The 17,133-nt window shown below is 43.4% G+C and overlaps 1 protein-coding gene across 2 annotated transcripts in view; it reads left to right on the top strand.

Moving 5' to 3' along the window:
• The window catches only part of pot1 (protection of telomeres 1 homolog), a 268,786-nt gene that overhangs the window by 43,115 nt on the left and 208,538 nt on the right, over window positions 1-17,133 (top strand). For both annotated transcript variants that reach the window (XM_067999826.1, XM_067999825.1), the window contains exons 3-4: window positions 7,700-7,772; window positions 10,559-10,656. In XM_067999826.1, the coding sequence (XP_067855927.1) occupies window positions 7,700-7,772; window positions 10,559-10,656 (171 nt within the window). The remainder of the gene's footprint in view (window positions 1-7,699; window positions 7,773-10,558; window positions 10,657-17,133) is intronic.

Genomic DNA, 17,133 nt, shown 5'->3' with positions numbered 1-17,133 from the left:
TTCCCATATATCCAATAGTTCTTGTATAAAACTTTCCAGTGGCTGGAGTCATACCTAGCACAAAGGAAGATGGTAGTGGTTGTTGGAGGCCAATCATCGCAGCCCCAGGACATTGCTGCAGGAGTTCCTCAGGGCTGTGTCCTAGGCCCAACCATCTTCAGCTGCTTCATCAATGACCTTCCCTCCATCATAAGGTCAGAAATGGGGATGTTCGCTGATGATTGCACAGTGTTCAGTTCCATTCGCAACCCCTCAAATAATGAAGCAGTCCAAGCCCGCATGCAGCAACCTCAACCTCTCTCGACCCCTCCACTGCTTCTGTTGCCGTCAGATGGCTTGTCCAAAATCCAATCTTGGGTCAACACTGCTAAATGTTGCGAAGAACAAAGCCTTTGTATCTCATCCTCCGCCACAAACCCCATACCCTTGCAACCGACTCCATCCCCTTCTTAGCTACTGTCTCAGGCTGAACCAGACGGTTCAGAGCTTTGGTGTTCTTCCGACCCTATAATCCTCTGTAACATTACCAGCCTACATATCTGCATCAGCCCATCTGCTGCTAAAACCCTCACCCATGCTTTTGTGAGCTTCGGACTCAACAATTCTGGTGCTTTCCTGGCCAACTTCACCGTCGACCTCAGCTCACCCAAAAACTCTGCTGCCCATATCCTATCCTACGCCAAGTCCCATTTGTACATCTCCAGATCCTTACTGACCTACATTGCCTCCTAGTATCTTTAAGCCTCAACTTTAAAGTTCTCATCCTCATGTTTAAATCCCTTCATGGTCTTGTCCCTCCCTACCTCTGCAAATCTTCTCCATTCCTTCAACCCACCCCCAAGTTCTCTGTTGCTCTGACTCCAGCCACTTCGGCATCCACCTGCCCTTTGCCCCACCATTGGCAACCATGCCTTCAGTACGCCCGGGTCCCACTCTCTGCACTTCCTTCCCTAAACCCTCCACCTCTCCACCTCCCTCTCCTCCTTTTTTTGCCTCTGTGAAGTACCTTGGTTTGTTTAACAACAGGAGCACTAGTAAAACTGAAGTCAGTGGGGATCAGGGGAAAACTTTCCTGTGGCTGGAGTCAGACCTGGTGCAAAGGAAGATGGCTGTGGTTGTTGGGGGCCAATCAACTTTGCAGAGTTCCTCAAGGCAGCATCTTAGGCCCAACTATCTTCAGCTGCTTCATCAGTGACCTTGCCTCAATTGTGAGGTCAGAAATGGGGCTGCTCGCTGATGATTACTCAGTGTTCAGCTCCATTCGCAATTCCTCAGGTAATGAACCATTCACTGCCTGCATGCAGCAAGACCTGGACAACATCAGTGGCAAGTAACATTTGCACCACATAAGTGTCAGGCAGTGACCATCTCCACCAAGAGAGAATCTAACCACTTCCCCTCCAAGCCACACACCATCCCGACTTGGACATACATCAGTGTTCCTTCATCGCTGGGTGAAAATCCTGGAACTCCCTCCCAGCATTGTGGAGTACCTTCACCACACGGACTGCAGTGGTTCACGAAGTGACTCACCACCACCTTCTCAAGGACAACTAGGGATGGACAATAAATGCTGGCCTTGGTGGGGACACCTATATCCCAAGAATGAATTAAAAAAAAACATCCAGGCTTGAATTGATAAGTGCCAGGCAATGACCATCTCCAACAAGAGAGAGCCTAACCATCTCTCCTTGACATTCAATGGCATTACCGTCGCCGAGTCCCCTACCATCAACATCCCGAGGGTCACCACTGACCAGAAATTCAACTGGAACAGCCAAATAAATGGCGTGGCTATGCAAGCAGGTCAGCAGCTGCGTATTCAAGTAGTCCATTTGATCGTCACATCATCTTCTGGCCGAAACGTCCACCATCAGTGCACCGTGGCTGCAGTGTTAACTATCTACAGGATACATTATAGCAACTCACCGAGCCTCCTTTGGCAACACCTCCCAAACCCACGACCTCCACCACCGAGAAGGACAAGCACAGCAGGTGCATGGGAACACTATCACCTCCCAGTTCCCCTCCAAGTCACACACCATTCTTGGACATATATCGCTATTCCATCATCGTCGCTGGGTCAGAATCCTGGAACACCCTTCCTAACAGTACTGTGGGAGGACCGTCACCACACGGACTGCAGCAGTTCAAGAAGAAGGCCCACCACCACCTCCTCAAGGGCAACTGGGGATGGACAATAAATGCCAGCCTTGCCAACGATGACCACATCCCAAGAATGAATAATAAAAAAAATCTAAAGGTGCTGTGTTACTGTTATAGCTGTAGCAGTAGAAGAAAAATGTTACTTGATTTTTATAAAATTTACATTGTTGCCAAGAAGTCGTTAGCTTTGTTGCCCGGATATGTTCGTTGGAGTCCTGCATTCTCGAGCTGCATGACAGAAAGCATTGGCTGTACGCTCTGAAATTTGAATAAGCTTCCTCTGGAAGCTTGGAAGCATAAGTAGTATACAAACTCAGTAATCACCAAGATGGTGGCCTCAGTACATCGCATTATTCTGCTAAAATGCAAAGAAAATCCCTCCCCATCTACTCCAAGAATCCTCCGTCAATAATCAGGCTGCAAAAGACATCCACAGGCACCAATATAGCATTCATTGTTAGCAAAGCAAAACACTGTGTAAGCCATGGAGAGAGAGCCATCCAGAAATGTGAAGCAGGAGCTTTGAGATAAACCTGCAGGCTTCCATGTACTTTTAGCAAGGACTTGCTGAAAGCATTTTTTAATTCAGTAAATGTCCCATGGTGCTGCACAGAGGTGGAAACAGCTGTAACGTACAGGATTAAAATGGCTTCTGCTAGCAAACCACAAATGATGTATTTCTTACTGGATTAGATGAGGACTTCACGCTGAGAGAGAACTGTGCTGACTTGCGATACGGTGATGATACATGCGTTAAATAAATGTTCATATTGAGGAAATGTAGCCTTATGCCTCCAAAAAAAAAAGCCAACTCTCTGGGCAGTGTTTGACTCAGTTTGCCAGCAGCAGATTGATATAGCAGGTTACATTCTGGCTGCTAACAGTCCCAATGGACTGTTCAAATGACAGCGAGACATTGCTGTGCCTGAGCTCTTGTTTCCTTTCAAATACCCAATCTCTGGACTTAACGCCTCACATTTATAGTACCTTTATAGATTAATGTCTTGAAACTATTACCTTCTAATGCAACAGAGCCACTGTACTGTGTTAACTGCAGAAAATTGTATGGCCATTACAGTCGTTCCATCAGATTCACAGCCTTATTCCTTTTTGTGTACATATTCATCTGAAACAGCCTGTGTTGGTGAAGAGGGATTTGGAATTTAGAAAAGCTTTTGGCACCACAGTACTCTCAAAGTATAGTTTTAGCAAATATTTAGTATGACAGACAAAGGGCTCCAAGGCAGATCATCTGAATTTACATTGACAAACCGTAGCTACTTTGAAGATTGCCTTTCGATTTTCATAGAATCGTAGAAAGGTTACAGCACGGAAGGAGGCCATTCAGCCCATCGAGTCCGCACCGGCTCTATGCAAGAGCAATCCAATTAGTCCCACTCCCCCGCCCTTTCCTCGTAGCCCTGCAAATTTTTTCCTTCAAGTACTTTTCCTGTTCCCTTTTGAAGGCCAGAATTGAATCTGCCTCCACCATCCCCTCGGGCAGTGCATTCCAGGTCATAACCACTTGCTGTGTTAAAAAAAAAAGTTTTTCCTCATGTCACCTTTTGGTTCTTTTGCCAATCACCTTAAATCTATGTCCTCTGGTCCTCGACCCTTCAGTCAATGGGAACAGTTTCTCTCTATCTACTCTGTCTAGACCCTTCATGATTTTGAATACCTCTATCAAATCTCCTCGCAACCTTCTCTGTTCCAAGGAGAACAACCCCAGCTTCTCCAGTCTATCCACGTATCTAAAGTCCCTCATCCCTGGAATCATTCTAGTAAATCTCTTCTGCACCCTCTCTTAAGGCCTTCACATCTTTCCTGAAATGCGATGCCCAGAACTGGACACAACACTTCAGTTGTGGCCAAACCAGTGTTTTATAAAGGTTCATCATGACTTCCATACTTCGTACTCTATGCCTCTATTTATAAAGCCCAGGATCCCGTATGTTTTTTAACTGCTTTCTCAACCTGCCTTGCCACCCTCAATGATTTTTGCACATATATCCCCAGATCGCTCTGTTCTTGTACCCCTTTTAGAGTTGTGCCCTCTAGTTTATATTGCCTCTCCTCGTTCTTCCTACTGAAATGTATCACTTCGCATTTTTCTGCGTTAAATTTCATCTGCCACGTGTCCGCCCATGCCACCAGCCTGTCTATATCCTCTTGAAGTCTATCACTATCCTCCTCACTGTTCACTACCCTTCCAAGTTTTGTGTCATCTGCAAATTTTGAAATTGTGCCCTGTACACTCAAGTCCAAGTCATTAATATATATCAAGAAAAGCAGTGGCCCCAGCATCGACCCCTGGGGAACACCACTGTACACCTCCCTCCAGTCCGAAAAACAACCATTCACCACTACTCTGTTTCCTGTCGCTTAGCCAAATCTGTATCCATGTTGCTACAGCCCCTTTTATTCCATGGGCCGCAATCTTGATGATAAGCCTATCATGCGGCACTTTATCAAACGCCTTTTGAAAGTCCATATACACCACATCAACTGCATTGCCCTCATCTACCCTCTCTGTTACCTCATCAAAAAACTCTACCAAGTTAGTTAAACACGATTTGCCTTTAACAAATCCGTGCTGACTTTCCCTAATCAATCTACACCTGTCCAAGTGACTGTTAATTCTGTCCCAGATTATAATTTCTAAAAGTTTCCCCACCACTGAGATTAAACTGACTGGCCTATAGTTGCTGGGTTCATCCTTACACCCTTTTTTGAACAAGGGTGTAACATTTGCAATTCTCCAGTCCTCTGGCACCACCCCTGTATCTACGGATGTTTGGAAGATTATGGCCAGTACCTCCGCAATTTCCACCCTTACTTCCCTCAGCAATCCTATCTGAACCGGGTGACTTATCTACTTTAAGTACAGCTAGCTTTTCAAGTACCTCTTCTTTATCAATTTTTAGCCCATCCAGTATCTCAACTATATCTTCCTTTACTGAGACTCTGGCAGTATCTTTTTCCTTGGTAAAGACAGATGCAAAGTACTCATTTAGTACCTCAGCCATCCCCTCTGCCTCCATGAGTAGATCTCCTTTATGGTGCCTAATCACCCCTCCTCTTACTACCCATTTACTGTTTACATGCCTATAGAAGACTTTTGGATTCCCTTTTACATTGGCTGCCAGTCTATTCTCATACTCTCTCTTTGCCCTTCTTATTTCCTTTTTCATTTCCCCTCTGAGCTTTCTATATTCTGCCTGGTTCTCAGTTGTGTTATTAACAGATAAGATTTTAACATCAGATTACGTAGATAATAACCAATAGCTTAAAACATACAAACAGACTTTCCACCATCTTTTTATAGTCCAGACAATTTATATTGTTTTTTTAAAGAAAATGAGAATGTCCAAACTTGGTGTTTGAGTTTTACGATCTTACTTTGTGTTTACAATGACTGTTGTCAGATTTTCCTCGCTACTGGTGTTAAGGGTTTCACCATGAATCTTGCACTTTGCTACCTTCTGACTTGGTGTTCCAGCTCTCCCCAACACCTTCGGATGAGACGTTAAACCGAGGCCCCGTCTGCCCCCTCAGGTGGACATATTTATCTCTCTAACAAACATCACTAAAACGGATTATCTGGTTATTGTCATGTTGCTGTTTGTGGGACCTTGCAGTGCACAAATTGTCTGTTGTGCTTTCTACATTACAACAATGACTGCACTTCAAAAATACTTCATTGGCTGTAAAGCGCTTTGGGACGTCCTGAGGTCGTGAAAGGCGCTATATAAATGCAAGTCTTTTTTCTTTCTTTTTACTTGTAAAAGCACCAACAGCAACAGAATTGTGGTGATGCGAATGGCCCACTCACCTGTTCAAAATACCAGCAAGAAAGTCCACATCAGAGAAGGGAAAACAAATCTGGAAAAAAAACTACACTCCCAAATCCAGTCGGATTAGCTAAATACCAACATCTATTTGACATAATTCATTGTTATGGTGATCTGTATGAAGAACTACAACATAAACTATCTCACACACGAACCTTCACATGACACCTATACAAACCCATAATGAAATACTAGATATAAAATTGAAATGCTAAATCAGTCTTAGTTTATGTAACTTTCCAGTGAGTGACATAAGGAGGGGATAAACTGCTCCAGGAATCAGAAGCTGACAGCATTTTGGAACATGCTGTCATCCCGAGTCCCACGATAAGCCTGCTTTTTATTTAAGTTGTCTGTCAAAAGCAGCAGGAAGGAATGGTCTGTTGAAATATTTTTTTTAAAATGAGAGTCTTTGTCTTAATGTCATGGTCTCCACAAGCCACGTGTCAACTTGTATCCAAGAGAGTGGATGACCTTCTCCTCGGCCTCCACTAATATGTTTGGCATTGAGAGTAACCTGCTGATCCCATCAATATTGGCCCGTAAATTGCTCCGCATGGCGAACCAGCAGCGGTTGCTGCTCGTTAGATTTAAATTAACCACTAAGTTACCGCGTTCTTTTTGGCGGCAACTTCCTTGTACTGCGAGTTTAAATAACATCAGCATTCTTTCCCGGGCTGGGTGAGTGGTGAAAGGATTGCTAAGGTCCCTCCACCAATCAGCTTGAAGCAAATCACGCTGTTCGAACCAGGACGTGCAGTTCACAGACAAACAGTGCAGACTAAAAACCCGGATATGCCCGACAAGGTATTATAAAATGACAGAGAGAAAGCGAAATAAAGAGAGGAGAAGATTAAAAAACTGAGAAGAGACAGAAGGAAAAAGTTTTTTAAAAAATTAAAATTTTAAATTTTTTTTTAAAAAAAATGTTCAAAAGCTATTAAAATCAGGAGTAATGAGACTGCACATTTTTAAAAGTTAATTTTTAGTGCCAGAGAGGTTGTTTGGCAGTCATTAAGACTTACCACGATGTTAAAACTTAATTTAGACTTTTAAAAAAAAGAGCATACCTGTTTTGTGGCGATACTAGTTAGTTTCCAGCTGGGCAGAAGATCAAGTTGGCGCTGGTCCGTTGATTCTATTGATTCCAGCCAGCGATATCCCTTTAAAGCGAGGCTGTCAGATCGTAGGCGAACCAGGAAGAGCAAATTCCGGATTTCTGCATTTGACTGCACACGTGCGGTCGCCAGAACTTGCTCTTTGGTTTCGCCACTAATAACGGTGAGCGCGGTTGGGCTCACAGTTATTTTGAAACCAATTTCCAGGTACATTATCCCTTCCCTGCCCCCAGCCTGCGGGGAGGCACCTAACTGATGTTTGCCAACTCTTTCAAGTGTGATGAGGACTCTCCTGGATTGCAGGAGAGTTAGTGGTTCAGTGTGATGTGAAACCTATTGTAAGCTCTTTAGTTTCATATCATTACAAGGATAGTTTTATTCTGTGGACTCTTGGCTCCTGGGATCTTTATCGAGTCTGTTATTGCTCACCCAGGGCCCATAGGCAGCCATCAGAGAGAGAGCATTCTACAACCAGATCCTGAACTGGGTCAAACCCAGACTCCACATGTGAAAGGGTAGCAGTCATTGTTTAATTGCCATTGTAATTTTGTTTCTGATCCTTAGGGAACTATTTTAGTGAAGTATCCACCACATGAGCTTGGAACAGGAGAAAAAGTATTGAAAATAGTATTGGAAGGTAAGCTGACTTTGCTTGAAGGACAAATTGTAACTTAGAGATATAACACAGGCAAAGCCCTTTAAAGGAGCTGTATGTCTTAATTTTACAATATCGGTGGTAATATCGTGGAATAACATTCCAGTTTTATGTTTCATTATCTGCCACCTTTTAAAAAAAATATTTAAAAATAAATAAAATGTGAACATTAATGGTGCAATTGCTGCCATGTTAATATGTTGGGATATTTAACCTATGTGTTCCTGTCCATTTTGATGTCGGTGGGATATTTAACCTGTATCTCTTCCTGTCTATTTACATGTGGGTGGGATATTCTACTCCCCTTTGTATTCCAGCACCCTTGAGATAAAGGCCAACATTCCATCAGCTTTTTTGATTTATTTTTGTACTTGTGCACTAGCTTTTAGTGATTTGTGTACATGGACACTCAAATCCCTTTGCTAATCCCTTGTCTCTCGCCATTAAGAGAATATTTTGATTTGTCTTCCTTGGATCCAGAGTAGATGACCTCACTCTTCCTCACATTGAATTCCACCTGCTGCAGTTTTGCCCACTCACCTATCTGTCTATGTCCCTTTGTAACTTCCTGCTCCCATCTACACAATGTACTGTGCCTCCTACTTAGTGTAATTTGAGGACTTGGTCTTCAAATGTACTGGTCTTGTATTGTACCAAATACTTTTTCAAATACTTCCCACTATTTATCTGTAGTTTACCCATTAACAGTTCAGCCCAATTTACTGTGATTAATTTAATTCATCCCTTCGAAGTTTGAGTTCTAACAGTATTAGCCAATTTTCTTATGAATGACTAAATCGAATTAAGTTATCCCAGCTGATACTATGATCAGGGATTTCAGCTCGAATCAACTGCTGTCACTGCATCACTTCACCTTTTTTGTGTGGCCTCCCTTGATAACGCAGCTTAAATTGATGCTTTAAAAATCTTTTAAGTCAAAAGCCTCGTTTGGAGTAGATTGGTTACAAATCAGCCAATTTTTATGTGAGCTTTTAACATACTTAGATTTATTCAAAGTGCCAGTATGCTTAAATTGGCAACGAATTAAGATTTAACAAACTCCCTTCATAATTAGAACTGTAAGTATTCATGTATTTTAAGGAACATTACTACATTGATTGAAGTAAGAACATAGAACAGGAGTAGGCCATTTAGCCCCTTGAGTCTGTTGTGCCATTCAATTTGATTATGGCTGGCCTGTATCTTAACTTCATCTACCTGGCTTGGTTCCATATCCCTTAATACCCTTGCCTAACAAAAATCTATCAATCTCAGTTTTGAAATTTTCAATTGACTACCAGCCTCAACAGCTTTATGGGGGAGAGAGTTCCTGATTTCCACTACCCTTTGTGTGAAGTGCTTCCAAACATCACCCATGAACGGCCTAGCTCTAATTTTAAGGTTATGCTCTTTTGTTCTGGACTCACTCACCCACCAGAAGAAATAGTTCCTTTCTATCAACCCTATCACCTCCTTTAATCATCTTAAACACTTCAATTAGATCACCGCGTAATCTTCTGTATTCAAGGGAATACAAGCCTGGCCTATGCAACCTGTCCTCATAATTTAACATAAGAACATAAGAAATAGGAGCAGGGGTAGGCCGTTTGGCCCCTCGAGCCTGTTCCACCATTCAGTATGATCATGGCTGATCTTCTACCTCAACTCCACTTTCCTGCCCTATACCCCTATCCCTTGATTCTCTTAGTGTCCAAAAATCTAGAGATTTCAGTCTTGAATATACTCAATGACTGAACATCCACAGCCCTCTGGGGTAGAGAATTCCAAAGATTCTCAACCTTCTGAGTGAAAAACTTAACCTTTACAGCCCCATAAGTAAGTACTCATTAAAGTGAGGCATGGAATAGCATGATCGCAGAACATTTTTATTTTTGCTTTATGTTTAGCATCACGTGGTAGTAAGCATGGTCCATATACAGGTAATTAAAGGGTAATTCCACTGCTTCCAGCAGCCAGCCGGACCCTGTTCTCCTAAGGAGCGTGGGTTGGAGACAAGGCAACTGTGTTACAGCACTGATCCTCCAAGCCATTATATCCCATGTATTTTATAATTGGTTGATTGGGAATTTTACAAAGCTTTGAAACCTTGGTGACAGATCAAAGCTGCCTGTTTTTTCCTATTCTGAGCTAATTGGGGGGTGGTTGTACCATGCAGCTCAGCTTTGATTCTGGTCTCTTCTGTTTCTCATTCTCCAATCTAGTTTTTGTAGGCCCGATCTTTCTTGTTTATAGAATAAGTGACTGCACTTCAAAATGAATTGATTGGATGGGATGCGCTGTGAGGATGTGAAAGTGGCTATATAAATGCACCTCCTTCCTTCACTTGATCAAGGATTGCCCTTTCCCTCCCCCCACCCCAGACACACAGCATTGATGCCATTTAGGTTGTTACAGCTTGCTATTGATCACTCTGATGGGTTCCAATGTGTTTATCCATCCCTCTGATAAGTCCCAATTGATGTGCATTGAGGTCAAAGCACTGTTATCAACATAGTTAATGTATTAAGCACAGTAAATGGCTGCAATTTTATATAGAGTGGATGCTCCCAAGGTTTCCCACTTGGATGGTGCGCATGCTTTTGCAGAAATTTTGTTAAATATTTCTTGGATATTTACATCCAAGTTTTCTAAAGGTTGTTAGATTCATAATTAGTAAAAATATGGCTGTAAATATGTGTTTTGTAGATAATGGGAATTTAACCTCTCTGCTGTAACATAATGCAGCTTTAATTTTCTGCTTTTCTTAGAGTCGACTGCACAGCAGTCAATGTCCAACCAAGGAACCATCAACACCTTTATTTTTGGAAAGCTGGTGGAGGACTGTGAACTTGCTCTTAACCAAGGGGTAAAGTATTTAATTAAATAATATGTCACCTGAGAGGTTACATCTTTCAAGCAAGATAGAACAGGCTGGGGCTCTTTTCTCTAGAAAAGACAAGGCTGAGGGGTGACCTGATAAAGATCTTTAAGATAATGAAAGGGTTTGATAGGGTCGACGTAGAGAAGATGTTTCACTTGTCGAGGGGACCAAAACTAGGAGCCATAAATATAAGATAGTCACTAATAAACAAGCCTCCGAAAGCTTGTGAATTTAAAATAAAATTGCTGGACTATAACTTGGTGTTGTAAAATTGTTTACAACTAATAAATCCAGTAGGGAATTCAGGAGAAACTTCTTTCCCTAGAGAGTGGTTAGAATGTGGAACTTGCTATCACAAGGAGTAATTGAGGTGAATAACATCGACGCATTTAAGGGGAAGCTGGATAAACACATGAGGGAGAAGGTTATGCTGATAGGATTAGATAAAGAGGGATGGGAGGAGGCTCGTGTGGAGCAGCAACACCGGCATGGACCAGGAATAGCCTGTTTCTGAGCTGTACATTTTATGTAAGGTGAGAAGTCATAGTGATTAGAGATGGAGTTTATTATTGCACTGTGACAATATCAAACAGGCCTTCGTTCCTTACAATGAGTCGCCAACTGACCTGTCAAGTCTCAATCATTAAGAGTGAGATTCATTCATTGAGGTATCTGATTCTGAAAGTAAATCACAGATCCCTTCATTTTAACCGGTTAGTAATCTACCTCCCTCACCAATTTGACCATTCCCACACTGAACAGAGAGTACCCCTGTAACCTGTCATTGCTCATGTTCTCTGCCGAATTTTTAGGAGCATAGCAGGCTGTCGGAATGATGGGGCCCCTGCAGGTAAATGCAACAAAGATAAATTTTACAATGTTAAATGAGCTTGCAGAATAACATGAGAACACTGTCGCCTGCAGAGAGAGACTTTTGTGTTTAAATTAAACCCCAGATGAGAGGACAGTGCTCAAATCCATTGTGTCAGACAGTCTCCCACAAGAAGAAATCTGTTCGGATAGGAAAAGAATTGCACTGTTAAGTCACTATTTTCTGACTTGACTTCGAAACCCTTTTTTCATAACTGCCTTCTACAGTATTGTAAATTCTTCAGAAACCGAACTTGGGCTTAATCTTAGCTATTCGGATTATGTCCTTTTTTTGTTGAGAAACGAAGAGGAGTGGTCAAGGTCCATATTGCAGGACAAAGAGCAAAAGAGATGATTAAATCAGGGAATGGTGGTAAAGTGACACCAGGCTTAGATTTGAAAACCCTGAGGGGAAAAGGAAATGTTCTTGTTTGGCAGCAGAAGGGGAAATTGGGGGTTGTTTTAACAATGGAGGACATGTAAGAGTTCGATTTGAGATCAGAGGAGACAGTGAGGCCGAGAATGTCGACCGATAAAGAAGGATTAAGGTTGAAGCCATCAAAAGTAAGAAGTGGACATAAAGAATTGAATCAAAATTTTGGATGTCTCAATGAAGGATTTTGGAGGAGGTCAAGAATGTAGTGGTTCAAAGATTGAACTGGAAGAGGACTGGAGGTAGTGGATAATTTGAGAGTTTATAGCAGCTTTCATAACTTCTAAAGGGCGACAGGGTAGCAGTTAGAAGGACAAGAGGAGTCATCTGAGGGAACTGGGTGAAGTTGTGTACATTTTTCAGGAGGAGGAAAGGTGAACTGGGACAGAGAAAGATTCAAGAGACTGCATAGAACAAGTGTAAGATAGGCGTTATCACATGTTAAGGCTTTACGGAGATATTCCTCGGGTGCCAGTGTCAAAGACCACTCCTATAAGCTAAGCACACTGCATACAAACCAGAGTGTAATTTTACCTGCACAACATACAATATTGCCCAAAAACTGAGCAGAAACCCTTGCTGTAATTCAGTTAGGGAATTGACATGAACAAAAAGCAAAAAAATTAAAGATGCTGCAAACTTAAACAGAAACAAAAGTGCTGGAGACACTCAGCAGGTGGTCAGGCAGCATCTGCAGAGAGAACAGGGCAGTTAACGTTTTAGGTGTGACTCCTTTGTCAACACATGAGTTTTGATGGAACGTTAACTCCTCTGTTCTCTTCGCAGATGCTGCCTGACCTGCTGAGTGTTTCCAAGGTTGTATTTATATCTGGGGCACTTCATGGCTGGCTGAAGAGGTGCCACATGAAAAACAAACTGTTATTGTTCCTGATTGGTGTCAGTGATTTATAGCCTTCAGTGAATGTTGTGAGCAAGTAACAAAGCACAGGCTTTTGTAACTTGTTAGAAAATACAGGGCCTGTGGCAAACTGGTTAAATAAGGATGCCTGAGATATTTTGGAATGATGGCCCACCATTAATGGGAGCTCAGAGTGCATGCTTTGAACTTTTGTTACAGTTCGGGTTCTGGAGCCCATCCCCACTGGTGACTGAGGAGTTGGGCTGCACAGAATCAGCATTTTCTTTTGGCCTCTGTCCCTCTCAGTATCAGCTTGCTGATGTTTTTTTTGTCTTTTGAACTTAATGGTGTACTCACTTGTGATAAATTATATTATTCAAATACTAATTGGAGGTTTTGAGCTGAGGGTAAACCATTCAATAACCTCTTGGGCTGTAGAAGTATTTTTGATAATGCCTGAAACCACAAATGGCTGGTGTTAACATGATTTGCCCACTATATGAGGTGGGCAGTTTAAAGGGGTAGCACTGGACATCAATTTCGCAGTCAGAATGCTAACAAACTAAACTAGACTTTTTAAGATAATTGGCCAAAAAACCAGAGGAGAAATGAGGAGTAATTTCTTTATGCAGCGAGTTGTTATGATCTGGAATGCACTGCCTGAAAGGATAGTGGAAGCAAATTCGATAGTAACATTCAAAAGGGAATTGGATAAATGCTTGCAAAGGAAAAATTTGCAGGGATATGAGGAAAAAGCAGGGGAATGAGACTAATTGGATAGCTGTTTCAACAAGCCAGTGCAGGTACGATGGGCTGAATGGCTGCCTTCTGTGCTGTATGATTCTATAACTGTTTGCTCGTCTTGTGCGGCTCATCCATTTATTTAGGAGGTGGATTTTCATGCTGAGGCTCGTAGGTTTTCTTCTTTCCAGTCATGTTTGGCACTGAGTATTGCAAGCTGTAATCCGACATTACTCACTGGCGAATAAGTATCCATGGTAACTGCACCTTAACGAGGTGCGATCTGCTTATTCAATAGCTACGACTGCCCGAAATAGCCGGCATGGTTAATATGTTGTAAGAGGTGCCTTTGTAATTGACAGTTGATGGAAAATGGTTTGTGCTATTTGCCCACTTTAAATGTGGATGGTGTAAGTGGTGGAGGCTATATTTTAAAAATTATTATACATGGTTTTTGTCACTCTAAGATCCTTGGGCCGTTAGATTGCTATTGAAACCTTCAAGTAGGCACTATTGATAAAAACTTATCCTTAGGCAATAAATGTGTGTGAGTCACTGGGAGGGTATTTTTGTATCCAAGATATATAACACAATGTTCCATCATTGAGACCCATGGTTGTAATGGGATACAATAGTGTAATGGTTATGTTACGAGACTCGTAGGCCTGGACTAATAATCCAAAGAACGCAAGTTCATATCCCACCATGACAGTTTGAGAATTCGAATTCAGCTTACAAAAAACTCGGGAAATAAAAACCTGGGACCACTAGAAGTGACCATGAAGCTGTCTGATTGTTATAAAAACCCAATTGGTTCACGAATGTCCTTTCGGTAAGGAAACCTGCAGTCCTTACCTGGTCTGGCCGAGATGTGTCTCCAGTCTCACACCAGCGTGGTTGACTCCTAATTGCCCTCTGAAGTGGCCAAACAAGCCACTCGATTACTTCAAGAAGGCGGCCCACCACCATCTTCTTGGGGCAACTAGGGATGGCCGATAAATGCCGCCAGTGCCAGTGATGCCCACATCCTGAGAATGAGTTTTTAAAAAAAAAGTTGAGTACAATCTCCTACATGTGTCCATCTGTTACAAGCGCCTTTTAACACCCAAACAAGAGGAACAACGAGGAAATTAACTGTTTTGATAAGTCAGTTGCACATTTGTTACATAAACCAAACTTTTGTGTCCAGCTGCTCAATATGGAACTTAATTCTCCCATTGGAGAGCTAAAGCACTTCATTTCACAGAAGTTTCTTACTTCTCTTATTTTGTGGAATAATTTTTTTTTATTCGTTCATGGGATGTGGGTGTCGCTGGTGAGCCAGCATTTATTGCCCATCCCTAATTGCCCTCGAGAAGGTGGTGTTGAGCCGCCGCCTTGAACCACTGCAGTCCGTACGGTGAAGGTTCTCCCACAGTGCTGTTAGGAAGGGAGTTCTAGGATATTGACCCAGCGACGATGAAGGAACGGCGATATATTTCCAAGTCGGGAAGGTGTGTGACATGGAGGGGAATGTGTAGGTGGTGGTGTTCCCATGTGCCTGCTGCCCTTGTCCTCCTAGGTGGTAGAGGTCGCGGGTTTGGGAGGTGCTGTCGAAGAAGCCTTGGCGATATGCTGCAGTGCATCCTGTGGATGGTACACATTGCAGTCATTGTGTACCGGTGGCGAAGGGAGTGAATGTTTCGGGTGGTGGATGGGGCTGCTTTGTCCTGGATGGTATCGAGCTTCTTGAGTGTTGTTGGAGCTGCACTCATCCAGGCAAGTGGAGAGTATTCCATCACACTCCTGACTTGTACCTTGTGGATGGTGGAAAGGCTTTGGGAAGTCAGGAGGTGAGTCACTCGCCGCAGAATACCCAGCCTCTGACCTGCTGTTGTAGCCACAGCATTTATGTGGCTGGTCCAGTTAAGTTTTTGGTCAATGGTGACCCCCAGGATGATGCTGGTTGGGGATTCGGTGATGGTAATGCCATTGAATGTCAAGGGGAGGTGGTTAGACTCTCTCTTGTTGGAGATGGTCATTGCCTGGCACTTGTCTGCCGCGAATGTTACTTGCCATTTATCAGCCCAAGCCTGGATGTTATCCAGGTCTTGCTGCATGCAGGCACGGACTGGTTCATTATCTGAGGAGTTGCGAATGGAACTGAACACTGTGCAATCATCAGCGAACATCCCCATTTCTCACTTTATAATGGAGGGAAAGTGATTGATGAAGCAGCTGAAGATGGTTGGGCCTAGGACACTGCCCTGAGGAACTCCTGCAGCAATGTCCTGGGGCTGAGATGATTGGCCTCAGCAACCACTACCATCTTTTGTGCTGGGTATGACTCCAGCCACTGCAGAGTTTTCCCCCTAATTCCCATTGACTTCAGTTTTACTAGGGCTCCTTGGTGCCACACTTAGTCAAATGCTGCCTTGATGTCAAGGGCAGTCACTCTCACCTCACCTCTGGAATTCTGCTCTTTTGTTCATTTTTGGACCAAGGCTATAATGGGGTCTGGAGCCGAGTGGTCCTGGCGGAACCCAAACTGAGCATCGGTGAGCAGGTTATTGGTGAGTAAGTGCCGCTTGATAGCACTGTCGACAACACCTTCCATCACTTTGCTGATGATTGAGGGTAGACTGATGGGGCGGTAATTGGCCGGATTGGATTTGTCCTGCTTTTTGTGGACAGGACATATCTGGACAATTTTCCACATTGTCGGGTAGATGCCAGTGTTGTAGCTGTACTGGAACATTTGGCTGGAGGCGTGGCAAGTTCTGGAGCACAAGTCTTCAGCACAAGAGCTGAGATGTTGTCGGGGCCCATAGCCTTTGCTGTATCCAGTGCATTCAGCCGTTTTTTGATATCCCATGGAGTGAATCAAATTGGCTGAAGTCTGGTTTCTGTGATGGTGGGGATATCGGGAGGAGGCCGAGATGGATCATCCACTCGGCACTTCTGGCTGAAGATGGTTGCAAACGCTTCAGCCTTGTCTTTTGCACTCACGTGCTGGACTCCACCATCATTGAGGATGGGGACGTTTACAGAGCCGCCCGCTCCCATTAGTTGTTTAATTGTCCACCACCATTCACGACTGGATGTGGCAGGATTTCAGAACTTTGATCTGATCCGTTGGTTGTGGAATCGCTTAGCTCTGTCTATAGCATGTTGCTTCCACTTTTTAACATGCATGTAGTCCTGTGTTGTAGCTTCACCAGGTTGGCACCTCATTTTTAGGTACGCCTGGAGCTGCTCCTGGCTTGCTCTTCTACACTCCTCATTGAATCAGGGTTGATGCCCTGGCTTGTTGGTAATGGTAGAGTGAGGAATATGCGGAGCCATGAGGTCACAGATTGTGCTGGAATACAGTTCTGCTGCTGCTGCTGATGGCCCACAGCACCTCATGGATGCCCAGTTTTGAGCTGCTAGATCTGTTCTGAATCTATCCCATTTAGCACGGTGATAGTGCCACACAACACGTTGGATGGCGTCCTCTGTGTGAAGACAGGATTTCGTCTCCACGAGGACTGTGCGGTGGTCATTCCTACCAATACTGTCATGGATGGATGCATCTGCG

The sequence above is a fragment of the Heptranchias perlo genome, chromosome 18 (genome assembly GCF_035084215.1).
Source record: "Heptranchias perlo isolate sHepPer1 chromosome 18, sHepPer1.hap1, whole genome shotgun sequence".
In the NCBI taxonomy this organism is placed as follows: Eukaryota; Metazoa; Chordata; class Chondrichthyes; order Hexanchiformes; family Hexanchidae; genus Heptranchias; species Heptranchias perlo.
The sequence above is the reverse complement of the archived record's forward strand: the minus strand, read 5'-3'. Positions and strand labels throughout refer to the sequence as shown.